General features: G+C 57.0%; 3 protein-coding genes across 4 annotated transcripts in view; 1 reads left to right on the plus strand and 2 right to left on the minus strand.

The window, feature by feature from the left end:
• Nucleotides 1-6,540: 6,540 nt before the first annotated feature.
• Nucleotides 6,541-13,017, plus strand: MOB1A (MOB kinase activator 1A). The gene is made up of 6 exons (XM_085080652.1): nt 6,541-6,995; nt 8,681-8,847; nt 9,690-9,783; nt 11,454-11,587; nt 11,666-11,829; nt 12,404-13,017. The coding sequence occupies exons 1-6, from the start codon at nt 6,982-6,984 to the stop codon at nt 12,479-12,481; spliced, it is 651 nt and encodes a 216-aa protein (XP_084936778.1). The 5' UTR covers nt 6,541-6,981; the 3' UTR covers nt 12,482-13,017.
• A 60-nt stretch (nt 13,018-13,077) lies between these two features.
• Nucleotides 13,078-16,024, minus strand: BOLA3 (bolA family member 3). The gene is made up of 4 exons (XM_085080653.1): nt 15,921-16,024; nt 14,962-15,085; nt 14,702-14,790; nt 13,078-13,207 (listed from the first exon to the last, which is right to left on the minus strand). The coding sequence occupies exons 1-4, from the start codon at nt 15,948-15,950 to the stop codon at nt 13,142-13,144; spliced, it is 309 nt and encodes a 102-aa protein (XP_084936779.1). The 5' UTR covers nt 15,951-16,024; the 3' UTR covers nt 13,078-13,141.
• Nucleotides 16,025-16,853: 829 nt separating this feature from the next.
• Nucleotides 16,854-25,252, minus strand: part of TET3 (tet methylcytosine dioxygenase 3) — a 28,387-nt gene continuing 19,988 nt past the window's right edge. For both annotated transcript variants that reach the window (XM_085080651.1, XM_085080650.1), the window contains exons 10-11: nt 18,186-25,226; nt 16,854-18,138 (exon numbers count right to left, since the gene is read on the minus strand). In XM_085080651.1, coding sequence (XP_084936777.1) covers nt 23,491-25,226 — 1,736 coding nt within the window. In that variant the 3' untranslated portion in view covers nt 16,854-18,138; nt 18,186-23,490. The remainder of the gene's footprint in view (nt 18,139-18,185; nt 25,227-25,252) is intronic.

A 25,252-nucleotide genomic window follows, 5' to 3' on the forward strand; every position in this document is an offset into this window, starting at 1 on the left:
CCCTTGCACAAGGGCCATGTGCAGGAAGGGGCTTCAAGCGCCATTGCATCATCATCTTGCAGCAGCTTGGTAGCATTGGATTAGCCACAAATGGATACGCCAGCCGTAGAGATGGCATCCTCCTGGCTCTGAAATGTAGAGGAAACTCTGGGTACTTCCTCATCCCTGTGTGGCAGCAGCCCAGCTTTTCGGGACAGCCGCAGAGATCGCTCCTCTGTCGCTGTTGAGCCGCTAGCAGAGAAAAAGACCCAGATTCTCAGCGTGGCATGAAAAGAGAGCTTTATTATTTTGATTCCAACTTATATAGATTTTTCAGAGGTCACCCAGATTGGTCAGTCAGAAACCTCCCCCTAGGCCTGATTGGCCAGGCCTGAATTGTCCAAATCTCGAGACACTGTTTTTAATAACATCCAAACTTTATCTTTGTTTAAAAAACACGGGCGAAAATTCTCATGGGAAAGACCTGTGCTAGCCACACTCCTCTGCTTCCCAGGCAGAGGGAAGGGAAGCCCTGAGCTCAGACCATGCAACCGGCTCCGGATCTTTCTGCGTGAGCGGGGGAGGACACGAGGGAGGGGCACGGTGAATGCACCTTGCAGCTGAAGCCGTGTCCATGAACTGAGAGGGAAGAGAGCTGGTAAGGAGGGCCCAGCCAAGAAGACTCTCTGTTTAGTTTCCGCAGTGAGACAAGGCGGCCATCGGGGCTCTCCCAGACGTAAGTGAACTCCAATCATTTCCATTCTGCCATAATGGGCAAAATGTCCTTCCAGCCGATGCTTCAGCCATGAAGGACAACATTTCAGTCTCTCACAAGCCCCCCAGAGCCTCCCCCCTGTTGTGGGGACCACACAATGCTCATTCTCCAAATGCCGTTAGCCCGTGGAACTGCTCAGTGCCCAGTGTGTAAGTGGGGAGCCCAGCGCCAGCTGTCACAGCTTTGAGCAGCTCCCCGAGGGTCAGCTGTGACTTTGGGGTCACTGCTCAGCAGGGAGCAGCAGAGGGAGCCCAGGACAGAAGAATGCCTGGGTAAAGGAAAGAGCAAAGACATCCATGATCTTGTGGAATGACACTCATATGGATGTTTCTTCTGGGACAATCAATGAATCTCTATGGAAAATCCAGGATAGTAACAGGAGCTTTGCTGTACTAAGGTCGCAGGAGATTCCAGAGGAGGGATTCCTTCATGCATCAGGCCCAGGAAAGAATTGCTGCTTCTTAAGGCTCCATCAGGGTGAAGGCATTTTTTATTTTTACCATGTTTGGAGCAGCTGCTTTGTTGAAGCTGCTGCAAAATACGCCTGTGTTACAACAGGTGCGAGGGATCACGGGGCCTCAAGGGAGCAGCAAGGGGTTCCCCGGTCTGCGAGCGCACCTGCGATGCCCGGTCTGAAGGGAATTGGAGCAAGGCATATTGACTTGACTTGAAAGGGGTGAACGTGCCTGGGAGGCCCAGCAAAAGCTTGCCTGGGTTGGCTTTCAAGGTACCTAAAGGGGGAAGAGAGAAGGTTTGGAGTTTCTTCCAGGAGATCCTAAATGGGAACTGGTCCCAATGGGAAACAAAACCTTCCAAGGGGTGTTGCAGGTGTCACCTCTGGGATGTGTCTTGGACCACTGGAATCCAATTGGCGGTGATCTCCTCACGTGAGAGAAACACATGTGAGAAATAAATAATTTCATGTGAGAAATAAAATATTGTCATGGGTGGTGGCCACTTTCCACATGGGGGGATGCAGAGGAGTGGCCAAAGGATGAAACCTTACAAGACATTTCCATCTGGCAATTAATGTTTTTTTGTAGAAGGGAGAAGAAGTGGGATGAAGTTCCCGATGTGGACATGGGCAGATGATGGAATGTAACCTCCGCGAGAGCTCGTTTGCCAACCCCAAGCTCTGCAGAAAATCCAGTGCTGCAGGAAACACTAGTCAGCAAACTGACAAAAAGCTGGGAACACACATGGTGTCGGGGGTTGAGAATTTCTTCCCATTCCTGTTACTAAGCAACAAATAGTCCGATGTTTAGAGCGATCAAGTCTTTTGTAAAAGACCAAAGCTAGGTTTTTGGGCAGGGCACGGTAAGGGAAGAGCCGGCCCTGGGAAGGCTCTCTCGTGGTTCGGACGCTGAGGGTAGAGGCTGCTGGCTCTTTGCTTTCCAGCTGCTACCAGAGGAAATCCAACTGTGCCCTGTTTCTCTTCTCTCCTGGCTGGGTGAGCTTTGATTCAACTTTTCTTCCCACTGGGAAGGGCGTGTTTCCCCGGGCTGCGTTTTCCCGCAGCTGCCGCCGGGAGAGTCCGGCTGCCTCTGCTGCCTGCCCCTGCCCTCTGCCGCACGAGACCGCGGCGTCTGCTGTGACTGCAGAAATTCTCGCTGGCCGGAGAGAGAGAGCGCCCGCTCCTACTGCCCTGTTCTCTCGCTGCCCTGAGCTGTTTCCTGCTGCCCTGCGTGTTTTCTCAGCCTGTCCGCCATTGCAGCTGCCGGACGGTGACCTGACCCTGCGCCACAGCGCCACCTGCAGCCGCTCGGGAGTCATCGCACCTGCCCTGGCCAGCCGGGAGCTCAACAGCGCCCCTGCTGCTTGCAACCGTGATTGCACCACACGGGAGAAGGCTCAGCAGCTCACGTTATCTGCTGTTTGGTTTTCTGGTTCTAGTTGTGGTTGCTATTATTGTTATTGTTTGTTTATAGATACTAGTAAAGAACTGATACTCCTTTTTCCCATACCTTTGCCTGAAAGCCCTTGATTTACAAAATTAAATAATTCGGAGGGAGGAGGGGAAGGAAAATCACATCCTCTGCTCTAGGGGAGGGTTCAACCTCTCTTGGCAGACACCTGTCTTTCAAACCAAGACAACCCCCAAGCATCCCCCGGTGCAAGAGGCAAAGAGACAAAGCAGGGCCAAGAGAGATGGAGACTCCCAGGGAGAGAAGAATGGAGCCACCAACAGGCACCGAGCAGGTGGAGAAGGACAGAGACACGCCCAGGACTCCCCAGGCAGGAGAGACATAGAGAGAACGCTGGGCCATCCTAGCTCCCTGTCCCGGATGAGGGCCGGGGCATTGTTGTCATCTTTGCTTTTGGAGGGCTTGGGGGTGCTCACCGTCCTCCTCACCCTGGGGGCCTCCGTCCTCCTCTCCCGTGGGGAGGTGTGGGACTTTGTGATTTCTTTGCATTGCAGGTGACTCATTGAGAGACCAAAGAGGAGACAAAGCATTTGATGTGTTTTGAAGTTTGATTTTTGCCAGTTTTATTTTGCCAGGTGCCCGGAGGATGCCCTGGGGCTCTCCGTCCTCCCCCGATGTGGTGGGGTGGGCGTGCTTTCCATCCTCGTTGCCCTGGCGCTTCTCCGACCTCCTTATGTTTGGCGAGCCGGGTCTGGTGACCGACCCCCTCCGATTTGGGGGTGCCAGCACAGGTACGTAACAACAGCGGCGGCGACAAGAGGCGCAACGGCGGCACGAAAGAGGCGCAGCGGCACATCCCACCTCCCTCCCTCCCTCCCATCCACCCGCACACAACAGCCCGTCCCAGGGCTCCATGGTGGCGGCGCAGAGGGGCAGGGCCGGTGCCGGGGCTCCAGCGCTGCGGGGTCCGAGGGCACGGAGCGGCGCTCGTCTGTGGCCGTGCCGCTGCTGTCGGCCCGCGCCGCTCTGCAGCTGCCGCCGCTGTGCCACATCCTGAAAGAGAGCACGAGCCCGCAGCCGCCTATGGGAGTCGAGTGCTGAACACCGAGGGGCAGAGGAAAGAAGTACGCCGGCGGCGGCTGTCGTTCTCCTCCCCAGGGCCAGCTGCTTTACCAGCGGCGTCCGTCGTCCTCAGTCCCCAGGGCGCCCTCTCTGACGGTGGCATGGTCGTCCTGGCCCCGGTCCGCACCCGGTCCTCCGCCACCGGCATCCGTCATCCTCCCCCCGGGGCCAGGTGCGCTCTCTGCTGGCGGTGTCTGTCATCCTCACTCCCCCGGGCGCCCTCCTCGCTGGCCGAGTCCGTCATCCTGGCCCCCAGCGCCTGGTTCTCCACCACCGGCATGCCTTTTCCACCCCCTGAGCCAAGTGCTTTATTGGCGGCATCCGTCATCCTCCTCCCCAAGGCAGCGTTCTGCCAGCGTCCTCGCAGCCCCAGGCGCCCTCTCTGCTGGTGGCGTCCGTCGTCCACCCCCGGGCCAGGTGCTGTACTGGCGGCAGCCGTCGTCCTCCTCCCTTCTCCTGGTGCTTTCCGCCGGCAGCCGTCGTCCTTGGTGCCCGGGACGCTCTCTCTGCCAGCGGAGTCCGTCATCCTGGCCCCCCGCGCCTGGTGCTCCACCGCAGCAGTCCGTTGTCTGGTGCCAGGTGCCCTCTCTGCCGGCGGTGTCCGTCATCCTCGCTCCCCCGGGCACCCTCCCCGCCAGCCGAGTCCGTCGTCCTGGCCCCCCACACTCGGTTCTCCACCGCTGACGTGCCTCTTCCACCCCCCACTTTACCGGCGGCGTCCGTTGTCCTCCTCTCCATGGGCCAAGTGCTCCGCGGCGTCCTGGCTCCCCTGGGCGCCCTCTCCGCCCCCGGCGTCCGTTGTCCTGGCCCCCCCACGCCCGGTGCTCTGCCGCCGCCGTCCGTCGTCCTCCCCCCAGGGCCAGGTGCCCTCTCTGCCGGCGGCTTTCATTGTCCTGGCACCCCACACCCCGTGCTCAGCCACTGGCATCCGTCATCCTCCTCCCCACGGCCAAGTGCTCTGCCGGCGTCCTCGCTCCCCCAGGCGCCCTCCCCGCTGGCGGTGCCCATTGTCCTGGCCCCCCGTGCCCTGTGCTTTGCCACCAGCGTCCGTCGTTCCTGCCCCTGCGCCCAGCTCTCTGCTGCTGGCGTCCATCATCCTCGCTCCCCCAGGCGCCCTCCTCGTCAGCGGCTTCCGTCGTCCTCCCACCTGAGCCAGGGGCTCCACTGGCATCTGTTGTCCACCTGTTGGGGCCAGGTGCTTTGCTGCCGGCGTCTGTCGTTCTGGCCCCCGCACCCGGCTCTCCATTGCCATCATCCTCCACCTCCCCACTGGGTTCTTTGCCGGCAGCATCCACCGTCCCAGCTCCCCGGGGCAGCTGCTCAGCCAGCGGCGTCCGGTGTTCCCCTTCCCCCTCCCAGTCCTTTCCGGTGGCATCCACCGTCCCAGCTCTCCGGGGCGGGTACTCCGCCGCTGGCGTCCATCGTCATTCCCCGCCCTGTCAGGTGCTTTGCCGGCGGCATCCACCATCCCAGCTCCCCGGGGCGGCTGCTGCACGGGGAGCGTCAGTCCTACTGGCCTCCCGGGGCATCGAATCGCCGGCGGCATCAGCCGTCCTCCCTCCCCGGTGCCAGCTGCTATAGCAGCCGCGTTCGTCGTCATCTTCCCAGCTCGGGAGCTCCACCGGTGTCGTCCGTCGTCACGGCCCCCTGCGCGCCCCGTGCTCCGCCGGCGCCGTCCGTGGTCCTCGCCTTTCAGCGCGGCTGATCTGCCAGCAATGTCCTTCGTCCTCGCCTCCCGCGCTTGCCGCTCCGCTGCCAGAGTCCGTCGTCTCCGCCGCCGCCCGTCTCCACTGCCGCCGGCCGTGCCGGTGAGCCGGCTTGGCATGCTGCTTTTATAGGCGACACAAGCCACGCCCCCGTCGTTTTCAGCCAATGAGAGCTCAGTGTCGATTGTGGCGTGCAGGCACCACCTGTCTTCGGCTCTTGTGATGTCATAGACAGGAGGCGGGGCAAGCACAAGCGATCTGATTGGCCGGAGGGGGTTTCCTGCACTCATTAGGCTTGGCGGCGCTGATTGGCTGTTTCGGGGCTGCCCGGGAGGCCGGTGGGTGGGGACGAGGCCCAGAAGTGGGCGTGGCTTCTCGGCTTTGGGGGCGGGGCCGGTGGGGGGGCCGGGGCCGGCTGGGCTAAACGTTCCACTGGCATCGGCGAGGGGCTCGCTGGAGAGCTGCTGCCCTTTGGACTGCCTTGCCATGGCACTGGGGCTCCCAGGGGGCTGGCAGCGCAGCTCAGGGCGGGGATACGGCCCGGACTGGAGTCAGGGTTAAGTGTGGCATTGGCGTCAGGGGAGTGCAACTGGCAATGGTATTGGGGTTTGGTCTATAAAGGTATGGGGCTTAGGGCTGCAAATGGGGCCGCATTTGGAGTTAGGGCGAAATGGGGGATTTGGGTTAGGGTTGAGCATTTAGGGAGGGGCTGAGGCTTCGATTAGAACTGCCATCGGGATCAAGGCTAAACGTGGCACTGGGTTTAGTGCCGGAGTTGGGATTGCATGTGGGGCTAGACGTGTCTGGGACTGGGATGACATTAAACACGGGACTGCGGCTCTGTCTAAATGTGCACTGAGATGGAGCTCAGCACCATGCTTGCCTTTGGGACTGAGTGCGCACCCAGCCGGATAGGGCACACGACACTGGAGGTTGTCCCTGGCACTGTCCCACCCTTCCTCATGCACCGCACCTCGATGTATCGGGGGTGGGGGAGGTGAAAGACGACTGAGGGAGGGTTGGGGGTGCGGAAAAGCCTGTGACTTGGGGGCTGTCTGCGGGAGGAAGGCCCACCGGGAGGGCTCTCTGGGGGTCCCAGCCCCATTGCGGGGGCCCAGGCTGGTTGCGGGTGCCACCCCGCAGGTGACTCGGGGCCGGGGCCATTGCCCTCGGGCTCGGGGCGGAGCTACGCCCCCTTCGCCACACTCCCCGCCCCTTGCCGCAGCTCTCGCCACGCCGGGCGAGTCCCGCCGGGAGCTGCCGCTGCCTCAGCGCGGCCCGGCTTCCCTCCGCCCCTTCCCGCTCCCGGATCCCGGATCCCGGCCCCGCTTCCTTCCGCCGGCTCCCTCCAACCCTTGCCGCTTCCCTCCGCCGGGTCCGGCACCCCGGCGCCGCTTCCCTCCGCCCGTTCCCTCAGCCCTTGCCGCTCCCTCAGCTCATTGCCGCTTCCCGCTGCTCCTCTCGCTGCCTCCAAGCCTTGCCGCTTCCCTCATCCCGTTGCCGCTGCCCCGAGCCCGGCCCGGCCCCTCTGGCCATGAGCTTCCTCTTGTGAGTGCCTGGGCGCCGGGAGGGAGGGTGCTGGGGGCGGCCCCGAGGGGCTCCCAGCTCGGCTGGGAGGGGCTGGAGGAGCACTTGGACTTGGTGTGGGAGACCCCATTATTTGGGGGGAGGAAGCGTTTGGGGAGGGCTGGAGGGGGGGCTGTTCTTTGCGGGGGTCTAGGAGGGAAGGGATTTTGGGGAGGCTCTGAGGGGGCTGCTGGGTGCCGCTGGTGGGGAGGGGGTGTGTGGATTTTCGAGGAGAGTGCTAAGCTTTGAGGAAGATGGAGGGGAAGATTGAGAGGCCCCCAGGAGCTGAGGAAGGCAAAGCGGGGCTCTTAGGGGAAGGTTTAGGGGAAGTGGTGGAGCGGTTTGTGCTGGGGGTTTCAGCAGGGGCTTGGGAAGGTTGCAGAGTGTGTGTGGAGGAGGGAAGGCCTTGAAAAGAGTCGTTGAGAATGTCCAAGGAGAGGCTGAGAAGAAAGGCCCTTGAGGGATATGGGGAGCACTGGAAGGCCTGGGCACGTAGTGGACTTTTAGGAAGAAGCATTGGAGGAAGGTGCAGGGAGAGAGGGTCTCAGGTGGGATGAGGAGTGGGAATGGGGTGGTCCTGGAGGGCAGGAAGCCGTGGAGGGAAACGAGGGAGAGGTTTGGGGGGTGCGTGAGGGATTGGGAAACCTTTTGGGAGGAGAGTTTGAGAGAGCAGGCTTGGGGGAGGGGTTGTCTGGCAAGTGGAGAATCTCATTTTGCCCAAGCCGAGCTCTGGTCCTGCCATCCTGTTGTTTCTGTCACTCTTTCTAGGAGGCAGAGAGCTGTCAGGGTCTGAAATTTCCTCTTTTGGGGTAGAGAGGTCCCTAAATTTCTGCAGTTTTGGCAGCATGGCTGTTTGGGAGAGGCCATAGTGGTGGGGAGGGGGTGAGGAGTCGTGTGAGTGCTGAGTACAGCCATGGGGACATCAAGAGACGAGCAGGGGACACTTTGCATTTCGGGAGGCTCTGAAGTCACTGTTCTTAGCAGGTGGTTTCCTCCACCTGTTTGAGCTCAGTGTCCAAAATTTGCCATGATCAACTGCCCCACTGGCAGTCTGTGGGTAGTTTTGTTCCCTATTGGAGTTAAGTGAGATTTTCTTTGCAGGATGGGCAAGTGAAAAATTTCCTATTTCTTTGGGGGTTTGAGTCAAAGATTTGAGGGTTTGGGCGTTTGCATGTGTTTGGGAATTTTAGAAAGGGCAGTGGAGAGAGCAACAAGGGTTATGTGCAGCCATCAGAAGCACTTTTGCTGCACATATGATCTGTTCATCCCAGGAGTGAGGGAAACAGGGAAGGGCTGGCCCAGCCCGGTCACAAGTGCTGGATGGTGAGGGGTGACACTGGGAATGTTTCTGGGAAGGGAAGGCTGTGACAGGACCCAAGGAGACAGCCTCAAGTTGCACCAGGGGACATTCAGATTGGAATGTGGGGAAAGATTCTTCACTGGAAGGTGTGGAAAGGCCTGGCCCAAGCTGTCCAGGGTAGTGGGGGAGTCACCATCCCTGTGAGTGTTCCAAACAGGGGAGGATGTGGCACTCGAGGACATGGGGTAGTGGTGACCGTGGGGGTGGTGCTGTGCTGACAGTTTGACTTGATGATCTTGGGGGTCTTTTCCAGCCTTATTGATTCCACGATTCTATGGCTAACTGGGAATGCTTTTTCCCTTGCCAGTGGGAGTCGATCTTCAAAAACATTCAAGCCAAAGAAGAACATTCCTGAAGGATCTCATCAGTATGAGCTCCTCAAACATGCAGAGGCCACACTGGGCAGCGGCAACCTCCGACAGGCTGTGATGCTACCTGAGGGGGAGGACCTCAATGAATGGATTGCAGTGAACAGTGAGTCCTCTGAGAGATTGAAAACCCCAAAACTCTGGGGTTTATCCTTACATAAACCTCTGAATTCCCCAGGCATGCTCTGTTGAGGTGGCTGAGGTGGGATAAAAGCAACGGAAGCAGGGCCCATGTCAGAGGGGTGTTGTGCAAGAAGGAGGAGACCGAGCTGCACTGTTGTGGTTTTGGGGTGGGTTTTTACGAGTTCAAGCTCACAAAGGTGATTTGGTTTGCTAATGGTTATTTTTGGTATTAGAAAATTAGCACTGTTGGCTGTAAAAGCTGCAGCACAAATAATCCAGGGAGAAACTGAAGCTCTATTTCCACCAAACTCCAGGATTGTAGAGTTTCTTTTTGGTTTTCTGTTTTCAAATCCAATTTGCTTTTAGGAGCTGTTCCTCCTAGCCTTGACCTTTGTTTCTTTGGAGGTTGGAGGAGGAAAAAAGTAGTTTTAAGCAATGAATGTAGTGATTCAGGCCAGGAGTGCTCAGTGTAAGGCAGGTCTCTCCTGCATTATCAAATCATTCAGGTTTTTGAGGAGTGTGGAAACTAAGTCTGCTTTTTCCATGGAATGCTAAGTGGAGCTAAGTGGAGCTTCGTGCTGTGGAGATCAAGGTCATAGTCAGGGGGTGAAAAATGGACAGAGCAATCCAAATTCCTGGATGGCTGAAATGTCTCAAAGGCAGGTGATGTCATGTGGAAGGGGACATTTGGTTTTGCCAAGACTTTTGTGGGACATTGATCCTGTGACAGGAATCCTTGGAGGCTACATCAGCTGAGCAAGCATGATCTGGTGTTCTGGCCTCTTTGTGTTCACACTTTGTCACCCTGAGGTGTTTCCATTGCAGCTGTGGATTTCTTCAACCAAATCAACATGTTGTATGGGACCATCACAGAGTTCTGCACAGAGAGCAGCTGCCCTGTCATGTCTGCGGGGCCCAGGTGAGGAGTTTGCTGGCAGCTGTGGCCACATTTCATGCATGAGGGAGCAGGGGGACATGTGGGTCACTCCAGTGTGTGGAGAAAGAAGCTGAGAAGAGGATGGAATATGTCCAGATGGGATCAAGGTGCCACATTTTGCTCCTCTAGCATTATTTATGGTTACACCATCTGGGTATCTCTTCTCCCTGTCCATCAGGGTCCCTGTGTTTGGAAGCTAGCTGTTGGAAAGATCTGTTTTACGTAAAATGAGAGGTCTGACTCAACTGGGAGGGACTGGTCTTGGTGTCAAAGTCTTAGAGAATCATGAAATGGTTTGGATGGGAAAGAACCTTAAAACCTTTCCAGTCCCACCCCCTGCCATGGGCAGGGACACCTTCCACTATCCCAGGTTGCTCCAAGCCCCATCCAACCTGGCCTTGGACACTTGTAGGGATGTGGTTTTCAGGAGGCACATTTAACCAACTGCTGTGGTGAAACTGCTTTGTAGGAGGAGGTTGGGGCATCAGGGAAGGTGGAAAGAAGAGAGTGAAGCCTATTTGGGGGCACCTCGTTGATTCTAGATGTGAATTCCTGCACGGAGACCAGGTGTCCACTTGTGTATTTTCCCAAGGCAAAGCTACAGCTGGGAATCCTGTTTGTGATGTTGCCAAGGCTCTCAGTTTGCAAGCCCAGCACCCTGTGGCCTCTGGGCAGCGCTTGTGGGTGCCATGGAACATCCTGCCCTGCTGTCCTACCCAGCAGGATCTGCACTGCCAGTTCCTGGTTCTATTTTTGGGGCCATTTCCTGTAACAACTTCCTGTTTGCATGGCACTACTTGTTTTTACTTGTCATTGCGTGAGAGGCAACAGTCAAAACACGGAAGGTTTTCCTGCTTTTCAGGGATCTTGTAAAAGATCTCAGAAAGTGGGTTGTGTTGTTATGCAGTGGTACCATGGGATCCATGTGTTGATTGGATCCAGAGGCTCCAAAAGGCTTTGGCTAATGTCCAACCCTGGGGACAGTCTGTTGAAGTCTTGTATTAGTGCCAAATTCCTGGAGGGTGTCTGAAAGCCACAGGGATTCCCCAGGGAGTGGGTGATGGCCCTGGTGGTCAATTTTTTCTTTGGTCAATTTTTGGCTCATTTTAAGAAAATGATGTCAGAGGAGGCTGCCATAGAGTTGAGGCTAATTTTTAACATCCACCCAAGGGGCAGCAGAGGGGCAGCTCTGATCTCTGGGACCAGGGACCAGAATGGCTGAAGCTGTGCCAGGGGGAATCCAGGTTGGATATCAGGGAAAGGTTCTTCCCCCAGAGGGTGCTGGGCACTGCCCACACTTCCCAGGGAATGGGTACGGCCCCAGGGCTGCCAGAGCTCCAGGAGTGTTTGGACAGCACTGCCAGGGATGCACAGGGTGGGATTGTTGGGGTGTCTGGGCAGGGCCAGGGGTTGGATTGATGGTCCCAGTGGATCAGAATATTCCACTATTCTGTGATTTTTGAGGGTGAAGCCCCTGAGGGCAATGGCTGGAGGGTCAACGCTGATGGTTGGGTTTGGCTTGGGAAACTCAAACAGGCTAAGTTCTGCTCTCCTGAGTGATACAGGTGTTGCTTCTGAGATAAGGAGGAAGTCACAGGGCCTGAAATGCTGTGTTTCCTCTGGGAGCCAGGGCTGAATCCCCTGTCCCACAGGTACGAGTACCACTGGGCAGATGGCACCAACATCAAGAAGCCGATCAAGTGCTCAGCGCCCAAGTACATCGATTACTTGATGACATGGGTGCAGGACCAGCTGGATGATGAGACTCTTTTCCCTTCCAAGATCGGTAGGTGCAGCTGTGTGACCCAGGATGGCACCTCCTGGCTGAACCACACTCTAATCCATGCATGTTGGTGCATTCCAGGTGTCCCCTTTCCCAAGAACTTCATGTCGGTGGCCAAGACTATCCTGAAGCGCCTCTTCCGCGTCTATGCCCACATCTACCACCAGCACTTCGACTCGGTGATGCGGCTGCAGGAGGAGGCCCATCTCAACACCTCCTTCAAGCACTTTATCTTTTTTGTGCAGGTGAGCTGGGAGGCTGGGGCCAAGCACTGCCTCCAGGGTTTCACGTTCCCTATGGGATTTTAAAGGCAGTTGGATTTTGAGCACCCCGTCAAAGATCTGCAGCTGCAGCCTGTGCTGGGAGATAACGTCCAGGTCCCCCTTCATACCCAACTGAGCCCTTTGTGGTGTTGGGCTTTTGTGGGTTTTTTTTTCAGGAAGTGAGGCTGAGTTGGCTGTAAGTGCTCAAATTTCCCTCTCAGGTCTTAATTATCAACCTGCAGCCAACAAAACCAGAATTGGAGGAGAATTCAGAGGGTTTGTAGTTCAAGAATCAACTTGGAGCAGCACCAGCATCTTTTTGTACCTTTGAGCCTGTTCTGTAACTTCTTGTGCCCTGAGATGTGTTTTGTTCAGGGCAGTTTTGTTGCCCTGAAATGTTTGGATTTCTCCATGAGAAACAGGAGTGGTGGCTGTTGTTCTGTGGTTGTCCCAGGAGCTGGCCCATGATGCCTCCCCAGCACACGTAGAGTGACACTTTTTCCAGCATCTCATTGAGAAATTCCTTCAATTTTTGTGTCTCCTCTTCCCCTGCCAGGAATTCAACCTGATTGACAGGCGGGAGCTGGCTCCGCTGCATGAACTGATTGAGAAGCTGGGCTCCAAGGACAGATAAAACATTCCCAGGAGGACCCTTTTGGCCACTCCTTTTCTGCTTCTTCTTCAGCCACCTCTGCGCTTGGCTCCAGTGATGCCAGACGGCACTGAGTGGCCTCACTCCTGCTGTGCAGTCCCCACTGGGCTTTTCTTGCTCGAGTCTGGCCACAGCTGTGGTCTGGGTGGAGGTGGAGCAGGTTTTGTTCTGCACAGGGTGGCATTCCAGGTGCTGCACAGCCGCTTTCTGCTCCCAGAGTTCCCCTCTGGACTCTACAGCCTGAGAGCTGCCTGACCGGGGCAAGCCCAGAGTGGCTCAGCTTATTTTTGGAAGTGCTTTTTTTTTGATAAAAAAGGTGCACTTTGGCCCAGAGCCTTAAGCTCCCCATAGCAGCAGCAGTGGGGAGAGAGGAGGAGAAGTGCCTGGCCCAAGGGGAAACTGTCCCTGTCCCTGGGTGGGAGGAGCAGTTCTGGGATGTCCCACGGGATGGGGGGCAAGGGAGGGACCCTCCTGGCAAGGCAATAATAAAGTTTCTTCCTGCTCTTCTTTCAGAGGAAGAGGGGCTTCTCCTCTTCTTCCCCCTCCCACAGACCCCTGATGGAAAACACAACACTGAATGGAGTTCATACCCAGGGAGGCAGCCCTGGGCACCTCCAGGAGCACTTTATTGGTGGAGCAGCATCAGGGCTTGGGGGTGGAGGTAAAGATGCGCAGGCCATGCATGTGCTTGATCTCCTCACTCAGGGCCTGCAAGACAAGCACAGCTCTCAGGAACAGCTCTGGGTCACGGCAGGGTGGGTGTGCAGGTGCTGCACCCTCAGTCCCACGGGTTTGGAGGTGCCAAGCCACTGGGATCAGAAAAAGTGTGGCTGTTGAGCAGCCACAGAATTCCCAGGGCTGCTGGGCTGTCACACTCTGGGTTCTGTGTGTGCACAAACCAAACCCTGCAGGGCTGTTGCAGGGGGTCTAAAGACACCAAATAGCCCTGCAAGGTTGGGGACCCTGCACACAGCACCCTGCACAACACCTCAGTGATATTCTTCCCCTAGAGGGTGCTCAGGCACTGACCAGGCTCCCCAGGGAATGGCCTCAAGGCTGCCAGAGCTGTTTGGACAGCACTTGCAGGGATAGGATGTGGTTTTGGGGTGTCCTTTGCAGGGCCAGGAGTTGGCCTGGATGATCTTCGTAGGTCCCTTCCAACTCGGCAGATCCTGTGATTCTATTATCAGGAAGGGTGGGCTGTGCCAGAGCCCCTCACAGCTGGGCACCCGAGGGGTGTCTGTGCACTCACAGTGCCACACAGTTAAGTGCTGCACACTCATCACCCTGTCACTAGGAAGGGCTACACTGTCCTCAATAACCAGGGGAAGAGGCAAGGGCTGTGCTGTTTCTTGGAGAGGCAAAAAAGGGCTACACGACATTATAGACCAAAGTGCTCTAGTCTAAGACACCATGGCCAGCACTTAGTCCTCTTCACTAACTCTAGCACTTTTACCTGGGCATTGTCTGTGCCCACAGTCCCCCACCAGAGCTCCCAGTGCTGAGCACACATGTCTACAGAATTTATTGGGAAAGGCAGGCTATGCTGCTTTGTACTGGGAAGGGAGGGGAGAAAAGGGGATTATTGGGGGAAAAAAGAGTGTACAGTGTAAGGACTAAGGTGTATCAATACACTGAGGTATTGATTGGCAGCTCTGATGTCACCACAGGGGGCCACACTTAGACAAATATCACTGCCTTGGAGAGTCTGTGGCTTCAAATTCCCACAGAAGAGGTACAACTTCCTTCCGCCAAGGTTAAATTCCCAGGTATTTGGTGGACAGGAGGGGCAGTGTGTATTCCCTCTGAAACCTTGACCTCCCTAGAGGTAAAGGTAAAGATGCTGGGGAGTGGAAAAAGAGCTCCAACACTCTTTGAGTTTATTGCTTTCTTGGAAAAAACATGTTCCAGATTCTGCATTACTTCTCGTTCCCTGTACGATGTAACACAGAAAAAAGCAGCTTGGGAATGGACCTCTGGGCAGGAGGAAGCTCTAAACCCACTAATCCTTGAGGCCAGTGTCCATCCAGGATTGGCAATACATCCCACAGCCCCATTCCAAATGGGTAGGGATTTGCCATCCCTGCTCTGCCCATACACAGTGAGCACCAGAGGGTTTAAAGCTCTGAGGGCTGGCTGTGAGTGCTGCTCCCATTCCCTCATATGCACTCCATGCCCCAGGGCCACCCCCAGATCCCTCACCTGGTTGACCATCTGGTGCTGCTGCACTGTCCGCTTCTCCCGGAACTCCTCTGACTCGATGTGGATTTCATACATGGCACCGCAGCCTCCTGAGAAATGAAAGTCAATGCCTGAGCAAAAGTGAGGGACCTGTGTGCCCCACCTCACTCCTGATCCTTCTGGGAGTCCCCACAGTGAGGAGGGTCTCGGGACTGACTGACTCAGCTCCTCCCCTGCAAAGCGCAGGGGTGGTTTAGGACAATGAAGAGCTTTGCCCGCACCTGAAATATCCACGACCTTGATGGCTGATGCCCTGGGAAACTTCTCCCGCAGCACCCGGGCCAGGCGCGACTCCCCGTCCGTCTGAGAGGTGAAGCTGCGCCAGGAGCTGCAGCGCAGCAACAGCTGGGGGGCAAAACAGCCCTGAGAAACACGCGGGGGGCGGGGGACCCCCTAGGGATCCCCAAATACACACACAGAGGTGGGGGGGCTGCTTTCAGCTGGAGGGGGAGCGGCAGGAAGGATAGGGAAGGGGAGGGAAGGCACCGGGGGGCACTGAGAAGGAGGGTGGCTCTCTGCAGCGGAGGGAAGGTGGGAGAAGGGAAGGGAAGGCTGGAGGTGCAGGGGTTACCGGGAGCTGGGGAAAACCGGAGGATGAGGGATGGAAACGGGGCTGCCATCACCGGTACTGTGGGGGAAGGAGGAGGATTTGGAAGAGGGAGAAACCGGAGGATGGGGCGATGGAAAGCGGGGCTGCCTTTCATCGGCACCGAGAGGAGGCGGAGGGTTGCCTGAGGCTGGGGGACATAGTGAGGAGTGGAAGCACCGGGAGCGGTACTAGGAGGGCGGGAAAACCGGGAGATGGTGGGGGGGAAACCCGGGGAAGGAAGGATGGAAACGGGAGCTGCCTTTCCCCTGCACCGGAGCCACCGGCAGCGGACACCGCGGCGAGGGGAGGGGGAGATGCCTTCCCCGACACCGCCAGAGGGGCTACCAAGGGTGGACACGGGCATGAGGCGGGGATAGGGCGCCTTCCCCCACCCCGGGGCCCCAGGGAGGGGTCACTGTCTGCGAGGGGCCGGCGGGCACCTTCTCCGGGCCCGGGGACTCTCACCGTGAGGGGGCGCGGGCCGTGCTTACCGGCACCGGGGGAACACGGGGGGGACGGGCCGGGGGGAGTGGGCACGGGCAGAGGGAGGAAGGGAAAGACAGGGGAACACGGGGACTAACGGGCACTCACCGGACCCCGGCCCAGTCCCGCCGCCGCCATCCCGGGGCGCGCGCCGGGGTCACCGCCGGCTCAGCCAATCAGCGCGCACCGATCGCAGCAGGGGCGGGGTCAGCGCTGCGCCGCCTAGCGCCCCCTGGCGGCTTGGAGGACCTTGGCGGGACCCCGGCGCCCCTCCGGCGGGGCCTCTCTGACCCCACAAGGGGCCTCATCCTGTCCTCCGGAAGGGCCTCCTGCCCCATAAGGGCCTCCACCTGCCCCATAAGGGCCTCCACCTGCCCCCTCAAAGGGTCCCCTCCGGGCCTCCCCAGAGGGCCACCTCCTGACCCTCCCGTGCCCATAAAGAAGGTCCCATCCTGCCCCCTCTGCCATTCCCATATCCAGGATCCCAACCCACAACCTATCCCCCCAGAGGATCCCACCCGACCCCCGCATCCTACAGAGGGAGTTCCATCCCCCTCCCCCCTGCCAAAAAGACCCCGTCTTTTTGGTATCCCCAAAAGGATGCTGCTCTCCCCTTGCCTTTCCCCTACCCAGGGACCCATCCAGCCCTCCCATCCCAAAGATCCCCATCCTGGCCCCCCAGTCCCAGTTACCGTGCCCCACTCTGGCCTCCCAACTCCCATCCTGCTCCCCATTTACAGATAGGACCCCATCTTCCCCCCACCAAAAAAGGGCCCCTTCCTGCCCCCCATTCCCACTCCCATTCCCATTCCCCCATCCTGTCCCCACAGCCCTTATCCAGAGCCCCGTCCTCCCCTCCCCATTCCCATGAAGCATGCCCTTCTATCCCATCCCCTCTCCCCAAAACCTGCTCCCCACAGTTGCATCCCATCCTGCCCCCCATTCCCACACCCTGAGCCCCATCCTGCCCCTATCCCCTCCAATTCCAGCCCCGTTCCAGCAGGAAACAGCTGGAATTCCAGCAAAAAAGCCACGGGAGCCTTATGTTGAGTGCAAAAAATAAATATAAAATTTATTAAAACACCCACAATATTTTAAAGATATCAGGAATAATACAGCCCACGGCCCCATGGCCGTGCCAACTCAGAATAAAATACAAATTAAAAAAAAAAAAAAAACAACAACAAACAACAGAACAATAAAGAAAAAAAGAGAAAAGAAAAAAACAGAAAAAACAAAACCAAAACCAGGGGGGAGGGGGAGGATCCATACTTGCAATTTTTAGGCATCCTAAAAAATAAATTTACCGAAACACTGGGTGAAAGGGGAAAAGAAAAGGTTAAGGGGAAAAAACAACACACAGAGGGGGAAAAGAAAAAGGGAAAATTATACAAAATAAAATTATCAGCATAAATTTACTGTCCTAGAAGTATCTACAGTTTAATACACATTAATCCTATTGCCTTGAGACATGGGAAAAAAATCTACCGGTCCTCAATCCGCCCCGGAAAAAAACTTCATTTCAAGTAACCACAGTCCCGAGCCGACCAAGAAATCTTCAAGCGTGAATTTTTCGGAGCCACCAGGACACCCCTGCGGTGTCTCCCCCCTTCACCTGCCGCCGTCCCACCTCCCCATCTCGATTATCCCAAAAAAAGCCCAACAAAAACGCCAAAATACCCGCCCCGCCTCTGACCAAATTCCCGGATCCGAGAAGAAACGGCGCTTGGTTTTTAATTTGGAATTACCACCTCTTTTTCCTTCGCGCCGCGGTGCAAAAAAAAAAATTCCCACCAGCCAAAAAAACTCCTCGCTCCCGGAATCAAAATGAGGTTGAAATTCCGGCGGTTTGTAATCCCTGAAGGATGTGGAGAAATGAGGAAAAACCCGGGCGGAAAGGGAAAAAGAGGAGGGCAAAAACTAAGAGGGAAAAATTAAGGAAGAAACACCGCTGCGAAAGGATCCCTGATTTCGGAAAAGCTTCACCCCGGATTCGCTCGCGGGGGCTGGGGGGGCTGAGGTATTTGCCTGGGGGGGTGCGGGGGGGCTGCTGCCCGAGGTGGGGGAAGTAGCACCAATAAACCCAAAAAAAAGGAAAAAAGGGGGAAAAGGGAAAAAGAAAGAGCCGGGCAGAAGTGGGATGGGCAAGGAGAAAGCGGCGAGGCGGGGAGGGGATGAGCGCGAGGAGCTGCGGGAGCACGGGGCTGAGCATGGAGAGTGCGGGGCTGGACACGGGCTGGACACAGGCACAGACACGGGCTGGACACAAGGCTGGACACAAGGCTGGACGCGGTGCTGGACACTGGGCTGGACGCAGTGCTGGACACTGGGTTGGAGGTGGGGTTGGGCACCGGGAGCTGGTGTGCTGGGCACCGGGAGCTGGTGTGCTGGGCACCAGGGGCTGGTGTGATGCTGAGTGTGGTGCTGAGCACCACGCGGTTGGTGCTGCGGGGGAACTGTGCCAGGACTGGGCCCAGCCGGGTGGTGCTGGGGCTCTGTGCTGTGGGGTGAGGGTGCACCAGCACCGTGCTCTGGCACTCCGGTTAAGCACCATGCCCAAGTGCCATCAGGGTGCCGTGGGGGTCCCATGGGTGTGCCCAGTGCCCGAGCAGCACAACTGTGCCAGGCACCGTGCCCCAGTACTAAGCTATGCTCCATGCTCGTCCAGGGTGGGCAATCACCGTGTCCATGCTCTGTGCCCAAGCATCCTCTCTGGGGCCATGCACCTGGTCAAGCATAAATTGTGTCTGAGTGAGCACCATGGCAGTGCACCAGGTCTGAGCACTGCACCCACACAAGGGACCCATACATGGTGTGCATGCACCACGTGTGCACAACAGCCCTGGGCTGAGCACCCTGCCTGGGCCCTGTGCCTGTGTGCCACATGCCAGCACCGCGCTCACACATCTGGGCTCAGCACCGTGTCCACATGCTGTGGCCAAGCACCACGGCTGAGCACTGCGTCTACACACCCCAGCTCAGCACCACGTCCACACACTGTGGCCGAGCACCATGATCACACATCATGGCCAAGCACTGTGTCTGCACACTGCGTCCATGGTGTGTGGCCAAGTGCCACGTCCACGCACCGTGTCTGAGCACCACCATCGAGCACCATGCTCAAGCACCATGGCCACAACATGTGGTCAATCACATCATGGTTGTTCATGAACCATGTTCAAGCACCACGGCAGAGCACCGTGCCCAAGCACCATGTCCATGACACGTAGCCAAGCACTGAGTCCATGCACCAAGTCCAAGCACCGAGCAGAGCACCCATGTCCATACACCAAGTCCGAGCACCGTGTCCACACACCACATCTGAGCACCACATCCACAGTGCATGGCTGAGCACCATGCCCGAGCACCATGTCCATGCACCATGTCTGAGCACTGTGGTTGAGCACCATATCCACACACCCTGGCCGAGCACTGTGGCCACACATCATGTCTGAGCACCATGGTTGAGCACCATGTCCACACACCCTGGCCGAGCACTGTGTCCACACATCATGTCTGAGCACTATGGTTGAGCACCATGTCCACACTGGCCGAGCACTGTGTCCACACATCATGTCCAAGCACCATGTCCAAGCACCATGTCCACGGTGCATGGCTGAGCACCATGCCCGAGCACCATGTCCATGCACCGTGTCTGAGCATTGCAGGCAACACAGTGTCCACACATCCTGGCCAATCACTGTGTCCACACATCAAGTTTGAGCACCATGCCCAAGCACCATGTCCATGCACCATGTCCGAGCACTGTTGTCGAGCACCATGTCCACACACCATGTCCAAGCACCACAGCAGAGCACCGTGCCTGAGCATCATGTCCATGCACCAAGTCCAAGAACTGAACACAGCACCATGTCCACGCACCATGTCTGAGCACCGTGCCCAAGCACCATGTCCTTGATGCATGTCCAAGCACCATGTCCAAGCACCACGTCCAAGCACCACGTCCAAGCACTGCATTTGAGCACCATGTTTGAGCACTGTGTCCACACACCATGTTTGAGCACCACGTCCATCATGTGTGGCCAAGCACTGGGACTGAGCACCGTGTCCATGACCACATCTGAGCATTGCTGCTGAGCATCATGTCTAAGCACCATGTCCACGCACCACGTCCGAGCACTGTGCCCACAATGTGTGGCCAAGCACTGTGCCCGAGCACCATGTCTGAGTATCACACCCACAATGTGTGACCGAGCACCACATCTGAGCACCACATCCAAGCACTACATCCATGACCTGTGGCTGAGCACCATCGCCAAGCACCATGTCCATGATGTGTGGCTGAGCATTGTGCCTGAGCACCAAGTACGAGCACCACACCCAAGCACCACATCCACAACGTGTGGCCAAGCACCACGTCTGAGCTCTATGTCCACACACCACGTCTCAGCACCCTGTCCAAGCACTGTGGCTGAGCACCGAGATCACACACCTGGCCAAGCCCCATGCCTGGACGCCACCACTAAGCACCTCATCCCAGCACCACACCCGCACCCAGATCCGCAGGGAACGGCTCCACCATGACCCCAGTTGGCGGGACACCTCGGACGCGGCACCTCTTTCAGTTTGCATAAATCCAACCAGCTCCCAGCACGCCTCGAGCTGTCGCTCCGGAAAAGTAAACTTCCTTCTCAACGACATTGCTTAATTTTTTTTTATCTTGGTTCCTTAGTTTCATATATACATTAGTAGCACCTCAGCGAGATGGAATCAGGCAAAAGCGTGATACAGTTTGTTAAAACACCATAGCACCGTTTGTATTACAAGATTTCATTTAATAAAAATATGCCTTATAGAGCCCACAAAGCGTACTCCAGTATTAAAAGGAAAAATCAGCAATTGAGGCACCTCAGGGATTCTGGTTTCCTTCTCCTTCCCATGCCTCATCCCGAGAGCATCGAGATGGAGGGACCCAAATTGCATCCCCCATTTCCTGCCTGAGGCAAAGAATCACGGCCAGAAAAAACATAGCGGGATAAAGGAGCCCGTCGGGGCTCCCTGCGCCGAGCCCTCCCTGGGGTTTCTACCGCAGGTGTTGTTCTAGCACCATTGTGGCCACGACCTGCTGCAAAATCAGGTCCCCACATCCCACTCGGAAGCGATTAAAAACATCCCTCCCCCCGCGCTCCGTGACCCCCGTGGCTTCGGTGCAGGCAAGACAAGCGCGACCACCGGGACAGGTAAAGGGAAAGATTTTGCTTGGAAACAGCCTCTCAGCAGCAAGGGGTAAAGAGCTGTGCATAGATTTCGAGTTTGTGTAGAAGTCTGAAGCGTGCGAATTTGTAATGACTGAGAATTGAGGTAGGTTAGACGTTATGTAGTGTAAAAACGTGAGACTGCAGCAGTTCTCGCTCCCCGACCCGCGGCGCCGGCAGCTCCCCACTCTCCTGGGCTGAACCCACCGGAGCCAGTGCCGCGCCAGACTGACCCCTCCCTGCACCGAGAAACCTCCGAGGAAGCAGGACTTAGACAGGTTACACAGACCATCGCCTTCTCCAAACGCTCCTTCTCCTCCCGACACTTGCCCCGCTGGGCGAAGCTCCAAGGCACCCCTGTCACGCCAGCCACAGACGCCGGGCAACGCCAATGGGGCCGGCACCCGAATCCGGCCCCGGATCAGCCGGGTCCCCTCTCCGCGCTCCGAACCACATCAACACGGCGGGTCCCCAGCATCGCCCGCGGGCATCCCTAAAATCTGACTTGCCATCAACTCTTACAATCCTGATATGCTATTGGGTATTTATAAGAAAAGCGGGAATAGCTCATTGAGTTTCCTTGTCAAATATACGCGACTTTACAGATTACGGTTAAAAAACAAACAAAAAAAAATTCATTAATGATGAAGGACGGACAAAGCATGTTAAATATTCTGCCAGTATTTACAGTTCTCCCACGATAATCTTGTTTAAAACATACTGCTTCAAGTTGGGGGGTGGGGAGAGAGGAAAGAGGGGAGTTGTTTGCTTTTTAAGTTTTGCTTTCATTTTTAAATCTAGGTGAAAGTGCTTTTAAAAAAATTCTTTCCCTATTTACAGGTTTAAAATCAGACCACGTAAATGTTCAGGCTGTTTTACCGAGATCCTGCTGATCCGTGCCCGTGCGCGAGGAAGGAGGGTGACAGTAAACACAAAGTGATCCTGCACGGTGACGGCGTTGGCGCTGCCTCGCTGGCTCTCCAAAAGGCACCTCAAAGTGCAAAAGCAACGACCACCAGGGACGCTGGCCCCCGGCTCCGGCCACACCGCGCTCCCGGTGAGCCGCGGGGCAGCTCGGCCGCCTGCCGTCCGTCCCGGCGCAGCTCCGGTGTTGGGCAGGAAGTCTCAACTGAGAGTGTTCAAAAAGCACCATGCGGTTGTCATCATCACTGGGTTATTGGTTGGGTTAGGTTTGTTTTGTTTTTTTTTTGCGGGAAGAACGGTGATCCATAGGAAGAAGGGATGGCACCCGGGGAGAGAAAGAGCACCGAGCCCCGGCAGCGCTGGCCACAGCTCGCCGGCACCGGCAGGGAAGGCGGACCGGTGGGGTTTTGGCCAGCCAAGTCTTGGGATTTGCTCTTCCCAGAGCCGATTGCACGGATGAAGTCCCCCGGAGACGGAAAGCACCAGACTTTAGCAACAGTGATGTACAGAGAGCAACACTCGCTATTCACAGTTTGGGGTTGGTTTGTGTTTTTTTTCCTGTTTTTCGTAATTTTTTTTTTTTTCTGTTTTTGTCCTGTCGGCTCCTTTGGAGATGCTGCCGCTGCCGCTCACCCTGGGGCCGTCAGCAAAGGAGCCCCAAGTCTGAGCCCGAGTGCGGCCCTGTGGCAGCGGCATTCCCCAGCCCGGACGTGTCCTGAGGTCTCCGGCGCCAGGAAAGACACCGGCTTGCTCCACCACGGCGGAACGATCCCGCCAGAGGCGAGGAGCTGAGTGAAGACGCGCCATCCTGGGACAACCCACTCATTCGCGGGCTCCCGTTGCTGTAAGAAAGGACTCCTCGAGCTGCAAAACTGGTAATTTTAGGTCCTTGGAATAAAAATAATTGGATGTTCAGCGTGTCCGGCTGACAGTAAAGCACATGGTCCCGCCAGCCCCCACGTGTCGGAGCTGGAGGGAGTTGCCTCTTGCCTTTAAGCTGGTTTGGTGTTCAGGTTGGTTTGGATTCATGATTAGGGTGGGTTTTCCATGTTGGCTTCTCTTTCAAAGATCGGCTTCATTGTTGCCATTGGAGTAAAAAATAAAATAAAATAAAATCCAACAAATAGGCATTTTTAAGTGGAATTAAAAACCTCTCCTTGCGAAAGGACACTAGGAAATTCATCCAAGGCTAGATTAAAAAAAAATGGAGATATAAATATGAGATTACCTAAAATCATCAAACAGCATCATTCCTCTTAGGTTTTTTAACCAAGTTTTGCTTGTTCGCCAACTCCTCGCCAGGCGCAGCTCTCCGACGGCATGAGCCTGCGCTGGCTCCGCTGCTCCCGAGCGTGCGTGTTGGGTTCGTTTCCTATGGGTTGGATTTTTTTTGTGGTTGTTGTGTTTCGCTTAGGTTTTTTCTATTTACTTTTGTTTTCTTCTCCCCCACGCCCGAGGAGAAAGCACCACGAAGCAACGCCGGACTCTGGCGCTGCTGAGGGTTGAGGTAAGATGGGTCCATGGTGGTTGCCCGTGTCTCAGATCCAGCGGCTGTAGGGGCCTGTCACCTTCGTGTAGGCATAGGAGGACACAGTGATGGCGGAGTTGGTGGGGATGGCCACCGCCTGCCGCGTGGGAACTGAGTCCCTCCTCTCCTTGCTGGGCGCCTCCATCACCAACGCGCCGCCCCACTTGCGCTTCTTGGCGAAGGCTTTGGCGTCCGGTGGCAGCCCCAGACGTGCCGCCTCTTCCTGCCGGGCCCGAGCCCGCTCCGCCAGCTGCTTCATCTTGGCCTCCCACAGCGCCAGGCCGTGGTTGGGCTGGTTCAAGTTCTTGTGTTGGTAGAAGACAAGGGAGATGCGGGTGGGGTGGCAGCGGTTGGGTTTCTTCAGCGGGGTGGTGGCGTGGAGCTCGCGACGGGCACACTCAATGAGGATGGAGCCGTGGGCAGGTGCCACGGCCACCCCGCCAATGTTCTCATCCAGGAAGTTGTGCTCACTGTCCGACCACTCCTCTTCCTCTTCTTCCTCCTCCTCCTCTTCCTCCTCCTCTTCCTCCTTCACCACCTTCTCTGGCAGATCCTCCCCCAGGCCAAAGGGGTCCCATGGCTTCTCCCGGCGGGGCCCTGCTGCCCCCTTCTCACCCACCGCTGCCTCCCATGGCTTCTCTGGCAGCCCTGGGCTGGGTGCCGGTGTCCTCCGCTCCTCCGCCTTCACAGAGCTCCACGGCTCCTCAGGGAAGCTGGGCAGCCCTGGCAAGGCTGAGCTGAACCCCAGTGACCCCAGCAGGTTCGGGGTGCCCGTGCCGGCCAGTGCCGTCTCCCCCAGCTTGCAGGGGCTCCATGGTTTCGGCAGCAAGCCTGAGCCATGGGCTGCTGCCGCTGCTGGCTCTCCCGCCAGAACGTTGGACCACTCCTTCTCCTGTGGTGGCAAGCGCACAGCAGCATCGAAGGCGCTCAGCTTCTCCCGCCCGCCTGAGCTTGGCGCCAGCGTGCTCCACGAGCCCTCGCCCGTGCTAGTCCTCTCGGGGGAAGCCATGCCCCGGGGCGCCTTGAAGGGGCTCCACTGCTGCTCTGGCACTGCACCATGCACTGGGATGGCCGACAGCGTTAAGTTGGTCCCAGGCATGGCCGCTGCGCTGGGAAGGGGCTCAATGGTGGGCGAAGGGTCTGGAGGCTCCTGCTTGATGGGCCGGCTGCCGAAACAGTTCTGTGCAAACGATGGCGCCTCCTCCGAGCCCGAGTTAGTCCTGTGCGCCCCAGCCGCTGCCGCCGCTTTCTGCTGGCTGGCATAGCGGTTGGCTCGCTCATAGGTGCGCTGGTGATGGTTTTTGCTCCGCACACTGTGTGGGATGGGCTCAGGGAAATTGGTGTTCCCATAGGTGTGGTTGAGGTTCTCCTGGAGCGCCGAGACATCGGGTTTCTTCTCGTAGCCGTTGCTCACCCAGCTGCTCCCACTCCTTTCGGGTGCCCCGTAATTGAGAAACTGTGAGGGGAACATGTGGTTGCTAGAAAAGCCGTAATACCCGAAGGAGGGAAGCGCGAACTTGGAGTGAAACCCGTTCACGGAAGGCAGATTGGGCTGTGCATAGTAGGAATGGTAAGAGTAAACACTGTTCATGCTGTATGGGTCGGAGGGCCGGCAGCTGCCCAGCACTGAGTAGCTCTCCACCACCGCATTGCCGTTGTACTTGAAGGCGTTGTAATGGCTCTGGGGTTCCATCTTGATGGAAGGTTTCAGCGGCTGCGGGGGTATCCCGCCTTTCAACGCCATACCTGTGGGACAGCACACACAGCCCCCA

This window comes from Lichenostomus cassidix, chromosome 22 (genome assembly GCF_008360975.1).
Source record: "Lichenostomus cassidix isolate B80296 chromosome 22, HeHo_3.0, whole genome shotgun sequence".
In the NCBI taxonomy this organism is placed as follows: Eukaryota; Metazoa; Chordata; class Aves; order Passeriformes; family Meliphagidae; genus Lichenostomus; species Lichenostomus cassidix.